Here is a 7,226-nt window from a genome sequence, read left to right as displayed (position 1 = left end):
AATTTTTAAAAAATGGAAATTCAAATGGAGATAATGGAACACTTTTCTCAATTTCCTGGCCCAAAAGAAAAACATGATATCACACTGCCTTAATGTTGAAGAGCTCTCCTTAAATCTCTCTTAGTCACCACAGTCAAACTGGTATAAGTGCTTTGGCAAGGTAGGATGCATTCCATCAAATTTGCAAAGGACTGCTTTTCTCTGTTGGTTCAGCTTATGAAGAACATGTATGCAAAATAATAGCTTTCACATTGCTTCAGACTCATCAATACGCTGTTTTGTATTGCCTTGTTGAATCTGTCGAAGAGTCTTGTACTTATCATGGCCTGCTTTGACATTATCAGCATGAAAAACATCACTTTGTTTTTTCTTAGTTTCATCTCTGGCTTGGGCTAACTCTGAATTTAATGCCTGAAGTTTCTTCTTCACACGCTCATTTTTCTGTGTTTCTATTACATGGTCCTCATCACTTCTATGGTTCATAACTCCTTAGTTTGATAATTCAGCACTAGCCTCAGCATTATTTTCATCATGTTCATCATGTTCATTTTCTGTTAGAAGAATGATGGGTGGTGGTGGAGGTGGAGGTGGGGCAGACATTACAGTTTTTAACTCTTCTTTGCTCTTTTTCAAGTCTTACTGGGCTGCAAAAGCTTTGTGTTGCCACTCAGTGGCTTCCTCTTCCTTTTTCTTCTTGGCTTCTTCTAGAAGTGTAACCTTGGCAGTAAATTCAGCAAGTTCTGCTCTGCCAGCTGTTCCTGATTCTTCAGCTCGTCAGCAGCTTGTGTTGCTATAGCAGACTTGTCCTTCTCAGCAGCTCGACACTCCTTTTCTAGCTGTTCTGCTTCTTCTTTTGCTCATTTTCATTCTGGATCCAATTCTACAGCTTCTCAAGTCAGTTCTAGTTCTTTTTGGGCTTTCATTGTGTGTTCTTTAATTTGCCTTAGACATTCCATTAGCTCTTCCTTTTCACTTTCTATTCTTTCCTTTTCATTTTCTGCTGTTTCTCTTTTCTTCTTTTCATTCTCTAATTCTGCCCTTTCCAAATGCTTCTGGTGTTTCTCCTCCCCAGCCTGAGCCTTCATCTGTTGCACTTCAATAGTATCAGGCTTCCTCCTTCACATGTATAGTTCATGGTTTCCCATACATAAGACCAAAATGCACTTATTGATTCTAAAACGAGGTGCATAAAAAGCAAAATCAGGTGCCTTTTTGTCTATTGACTTTATAACAAATTTTTTTTTTTATTAAATGAAATATTTCTGATTTCACTCTAGGGAAAGCCAATTTTAGGTGTTAACTTGTCATCATGCTCATAAATATTCAGACCCAAAGCATCAACACAGCCACAATTCAGTACCCTATTTATTTTTTATTTCAAAATAATTGAAACCATACATTTCTAGATCTTGTGCAATCTTCAAGTATTCCATCACCAAATCTTCCCTTAGCATTCCTCTATGTTCTTCATGCCAGTTTTGTATTCTTTCTTCCACTGTTCTTTTGTCAGTTTGTGTTGTTCGAAAACACACTGGGGTAGTAGTCTATCATTAGCCAGATAGCCTGGTTTATGAATTTCTTTATTATAATCTCCATATTTGGCTTGGACAGCATAGGAAGTCAAAAGAACTGCAGTTTCTGGTGGGCAATATATCTCATCATTTAGGATGGCTTCTTTAACTTACAAGAAGAAAAGTCTTTGGGTTATTTCTTGAATTAATTCTTCAGAAATGTCTTCAGGAAATAATTTAGCTTTAAATTTGAACTGTAAGGGATTTTCTTTTTTAACATCTTGCTGTGTCACCTTTTTATTTAGTTTAAGCTATGTAGAATAACCTTTGCTATCAACATACTGCAGCCCAAAAACCCAGACCTCACGCAAACCAACTGTTTTTACCACCTTGTCAAAAAGTTGTTTCCCTGTTGTATTGGGCTGAATGGCAAATTCCAACTCAGCATCCCTTGTGGTTACCCTTACACTGATTGGATTCAGCATTTTCTTTGTCTGTTTGTTGGTCTTTAAAAAAAAATCTTCACTTATATAAATCCTGTTGTCACCTCAGATAGCGGCGGCTCCTGCCCTCCCTCAGAGCTGCTGGGGCGCTGCGCGCCAGAGCCAGGAGCAACTGCAGCTGGGAGCAAGAGTCGCTGGTACGTGTGGAGGACCGTGCAGAGGAGAGGTGCCACCACTGTCACCGCAGACAGCTGAGCACCTCCCCACCAGCCGGCCGGCCTGCCTTGACCCACCGGAGCCCTAAGTAGAAATTTTAAAAATACTTGGTTGGCTGGTTGCAAATGGCTGTTGCTTCTTTTAGAGACATGTTCTGAAATTTATCACAGTTTGTACAACTTCTAATTATCTCTCATATGTTACTTTACTCATGTATGTTACCTGACTCTATTCTCCAGTTGACTGCCATTGTGACACCAGCTTGAAGCTGGATTGGAACATGTTGGAACTGGGAGCTCTAGAAGAAGAGCAAAAGTAACCCAAGGAAGTGATCGATAAGACTTGAGGAATGAGCAGATTATTTTTCTATTCACTATGGTTCTAGTAACTGTCATCAGACCTTTTAAATGATATGCTTATGAGTGTTTGAATACCTGCACGAGTGTGGGTGAAGGTAGAGAAGGAAGTTAGGAAATGGAAAGCCAAGGGAAAGATCTCACTTTCAAATGAGTCAGCTAAAATTTTCCTTCCCTTAAACTAAACCCCTACTGTCAACATGTAGTGTCAGCTATGTCCCAGTCCAATACCTGAGGGTATTTACACTTGTAACTCAGAGTATTTTACTAGTGCATCATCAATCACCTTGTTGCTGGCCTTCTGATCAAGCTCTTTCCTGGTATCTTCATTTCAGCAACTGAGTTTTTCTCCATTCCTGGGATCTTGCCTTAGTTTTTCCCTAAATTTTAGAAACTGAGATTCAGTTTCTATTAATTGAAGTCCTCTTCTGCATCCCATTTTTCTGGGCATTACCCAGCTGATCCTTCTCTTGGGATATTGCCTACCCAGGCACCTTGCCTACCCAAATCTCCAATGTAGTCAAGTCTACCTACAGACTTTCTGGAACTCCTGCAATCACAAAGCCACCTGATGATCTGTCCTGGGATTTAAGAGCCTCATTCTGACATTACAACATTTTTCATCCATTGGAAAAGTTTAGTAAGGAAAGGCCATCTGCATAGCAGGATTCCATGACCAGAAATTTGAAAAAAAAAATGATCAGGTAAAATCTCTAGTCTTCCTCTGTTCAATAGCCCACAGAGATTTTGAACCAAACTCTACTCACTTATCTCCAGCTGACATTTTTCAAAGGACAGAAAATGAGCCAGTTACTAAAAAAATAAGATACTATTTTAGGCCAAAAGTTTTACAAAAATCTCTGTTCGTTGGCAAGTGAATAGAACTATAAGGAAGAGCTGTTCCTTTTGGACATGATAAGTTGTGCAAGTGGTAATATAGAATGAAAACAGGACAAAGAATAACTGGAATGTTTTGGTCCTGATTGTAACATTTATCACCTAGTAATCTTGGCACAGTCACTTACCTTCTCATGCATCAGTTTCTTCATCTATTTAAAAATAAATGATTTCTGACATGATTACTCAAAAAAACTTTTTAGTGAGTCAATGGACACTGAGCATTGTACAAATAGGAGATCCTACCATTAAGAGGCCTCTTCTGTTACTGTTGATTAATAAGAGTAGCTTGCTACCTATAGTGTCCAATAAAAACCCATCTATTCATCATGAAATACTTTTAATTTGAACAGGCCAGGCAGGTGCAGAGTAAGACTCAGAACCCCAGTGTGTTGACCCAATCATTGTGAAAAGACTATCTCCATTGTACTTTGATGCTGTCTCCTCACATCTTACACACTGCAGTTTAGTCCAGCCATATGGAGTGGTCATCCTCCTTCTTGATCTCCCCAGGGTCAGATGGTATGAGAGCATTCCATTTCTGACCAGAAAAGGTTCTGCTATTGTTACTGGAGGGCTCTGAGAGATAACTTGCCTTTTATAGGGGGCTGACTTGATTATTTCTTCTCCTTTTTGGTGTGGGGTAATTTTTGTCTAAAAGAAGAGAAAAGAACAGTCAGTTATTACAATAGCAATGAGGTTCCTGGTGTTACATTTTCTGCTGGTTTGCTGTCTTTAGAAATGGCAATGTCCAGAATTGAATCCTTTTGCCTTCATTATAGGGCTTCTTTCACTCTCATTCTCACCTTCTTTGTCAATAGTTTGTGATCTCTGAGGCCACATACTGCCTTTCCTGTGTGGAGAGCTCCAAAGTCACCTGCTTTGTTTCCCCAAGCATCATCTCTGACAAAGTACACCTGGGCAGCTTGAAGTCCTTGCTGGAAGAACAAGCCTGGAACCAGGCCAGAGGAAGGAAACCAGGCTTGCCAGAGGCTCCTATATATAACTTTTATCTTCAAGTAATTTGTTGGTACTCTTCAGTTGTAGTTTCCATGATCCCCGATGTCTATAACCTCTCTAATCCCTAATCAACATCAGTTTCACTTTGATGCCTATATAGAAATGAATTATGCTGAACTGGATTTTTGCCAGCTCAAATTCTTCCTGCATTTACTGCCAATATCTTGCTAATCAGAATGTCTCTGTTTACTTTCCCATGTTATTCATCTTACCCTAAAGAGCTGGAGTATGTGGGAAGTTGTCACAAAAAGATAATCTAGAACACCTTTACTTTGGCTATAGTGTTCTTGGAAGATGCAGCAGGGACTCCAACTTCCTAAAAGTGCCTGTCCTAGTCAGAAGTGAGCAAAAATTCCCAAAGAGAAATCATTCCCTGTTTTTGACTCCAGGCCCCTCCATAAGCAGCAAGCTCAACTTGGTTCTACATGCAGAGGGATGTCAGAATGTGGAGCTATCCCTTCTACCACTGTATGCTTGGACACAGTCACTTTGAACTGAAGAAGAGGACTGTTGGCTCATGCCTACCCCCGGGCAGGATACAGTTGCATGGCAGACAACACAAGTCTTGATTGGGTGAGATTGCTAGATGAAGCTAGAGGCAAACAAAAAGAAAATGTAGTCAGAACTCATGACACTGACACCATCACTGGAGGACCAGCAGACAGCAAAGGGCCATGTAGGAGAGATTCCATGGAACCCCTCCTGGGAAGGTGTTGGGAAGGTGAAAGCCATGATGCTCCAAAGATACTTCTGAGACTGAGTTGTATTTGCATGCTGTAATAACTTTTTGTCACAGGAGACATTTCTCATGGATATAAAGGCTATGATGCCAAACACATGAACTCAGGGAAATAAAATAGAGATTTGACCAGGGCTGCTTGGACCCGCATGAATCATGACCCCCATGAATCATAGGCAATGTTCCATGGTGGCCTCCCCAACTCAGTATGAGGAAAAGATACAAATATGCAGATCCTTCAAACCGGCAGTTTGTGCCCTAAGAAGCAGAAGAGCCTTGTCTTCAAGCTCTTCTCCAAATAAAATATAATAATTTGAATAGAAAGTCAAAGTTTATTGGAAGAGGCTATGTGGACGAGTTTAGTGCGTTGGAGTGGGGTTGACTGTAGCTGAAGATAGAGAAGGAAAAAAATATATCATGTCCTCAATATGGGAGGCGATGACCATGGTTTGTTATAGAAATGAGAATTCAGCTGCAGGGGCACCTAGGAAGCAGAAGGTATGGAATGGAGGCATTGTTCAGGCTGGCATGCATTCTCAGTGGGAGGGAAAGTGACTATTAGAATGCTAAGGTGGTCTCTCAGTAAAGATCACACATTATGCCTAAAATGGGCAGAAGAGTCAGCAGATATGCAGAAAAATTTTAAGGTACCTTCCTTTGAGGTACTATAAAAGAATTAAGAAGACACAGTTATGCAGATGAGAGCTGTGCACAGTGCTCTGGAAGGAGGCCAGCAGAACCACTTTGTACTACATCTCTGCCATTCAAAAGCTATGTGTGTTTCACCAAGTCACTTTTTGTTTTGGGATCTCATAGTTAATAAAGAAATTTCCTAAGTTGGCCTAAGATCATTGTTTACTGTAGTAGTAAAGTTTTACAAACAGTGAGTTTCCAACTCACAGTTTGGAAGTGGACTTGTTGGTAAATCCCACTGTTGAGGTCGCAACCATTCAATACCTCTGAGCAATGTACACCTTAAGATATTGTGGTCACCTAGAAATAAAAGAAGGGAACCTATTAAAAGCTTGTATGACAGCACCCAATAAAAGAAATCTTCCTAAGTAAGCAAGAAAGCTCCAGTTTAACAATTCCCAGCTTACAGGGCATTAAAGATAGAGCATTATCTAAATCCAATTCTTTTGTGTCTGAGATGAGGGGTGAGAGTGGAGAGCATAGTTCAAGACCTCCTCAATTCATGAGACATTCCAGGCCTAGGACTCTGTCCCCTTAATTTAGTGTATCCCACTACCCTCTTTCCACTTAATTCAGAGCTACTCTTTCCATCCTTTTGACACCACGTGACATATTGAAGCCTACTTTTCTGAGGCACAGCTACAAAAAATAAACAAAATTCAGGGAGCTCTTCAGCTCCCACTAAGGGGCAGAGTCTCCCTCCTGTATGAGAGTGGTGTGTACTTCCCCTGCCTACCTGCTTCTCTCATTGTTTTCTTGCTGTTCTCTTCTTCAACCTCCATCCCTGCCCCAATTCTAAATAAGTGCTCTCACCCATAGGAACATCTTTCTGTAAGTACTAAAAAAAATTGCTAATTTCTGGCTGCTGATGCAACATTTTACAAAAAGCAAGCACAAGAAAAATGAAAAAATGTTCACAGGTCATCTGCTTCAACCAGAAGCTGAGTAAGGAGGGGCAGGAGTAAAGTTTTATAGCCATCTAGAGGTGCTTCTGCAGATGTTCCAATGGGTTGAGGTCTCAAGGACTCTTGTTTCTACATAATAGGCTGGAGTGCACATATGTGAAAACTGGCTGGGGAACAGGGGCAGACATCTGGGAAGGTGGATATAAGAACAGAGCAGATTGATCTGAAACAAGAAAATGTTCAGCTCCATCATGCATGGGGAAGTTAGTTCCTTTCATTAAGATTTCTGTCCTACTTCTGTGTTTTGTTCTGATGACAGTCTTGTCCCCAGATTCACAGACCTGTTCTTTTTGATTTGCAAAACTTCCACAGAGACCCACTATTGCCCTCATCAGACACTGCCTGCTCCACCATGCTTCCTTTCTTTAAAATTCCCTTTGCCCAAG

The 7,226-nt window shown here is 40.6% G+C and overlaps 1 protein-coding gene and 1 pseudogene across 1 annotated transcript in view; both read right to left on the bottom strand.

Moving 5' to 3' along the window:
* Positions 1–246: 246 nt before the first annotated feature.
* Positions 247–1,996, bottom strand: LOC104866391 (annotated as a pseudogene).
* A 2,044-nt stretch (positions 1,997–4,040) lies between these two features.
* Positions 4,041–7,226, bottom strand: part of Rgsl1 (regulator of G protein signaling like 1) — an 84,457-nt gene continuing 81,271 nt past the window's right edge. Inside the window, exons 20-22 of the mRNA XM_033761964.1 lie at positions 6,083–6,175; positions 4,969–5,035; positions 4,041–4,077 (exon numbers count right to left, since the gene is read on the bottom strand). Of these exons, the coding sequence (XP_033617855.1) occupies positions 4,041–4,077; positions 4,969–5,035; positions 6,083–6,175 (197 nt within the window). The remainder of the gene's footprint in view (positions 4,078–4,968; positions 5,036–6,082; positions 6,176–7,226) is intronic.

This window comes from Fukomys damarensis, unplaced genomic scaffold (assembly GCF_012274545.1).
Source record: "Fukomys damarensis isolate Sample0158 unplaced genomic scaffold, DMR_v1.0_HiC HiC_scaffold_11, whole genome shotgun sequence".
NCBI lineage: Eukaryota > Metazoa > Chordata > Mammalia > Rodentia > Bathyergidae > Fukomys > Fukomys damarensis.
This window is presented reverse-complemented; position numbering and strand designations above follow the sequence as displayed.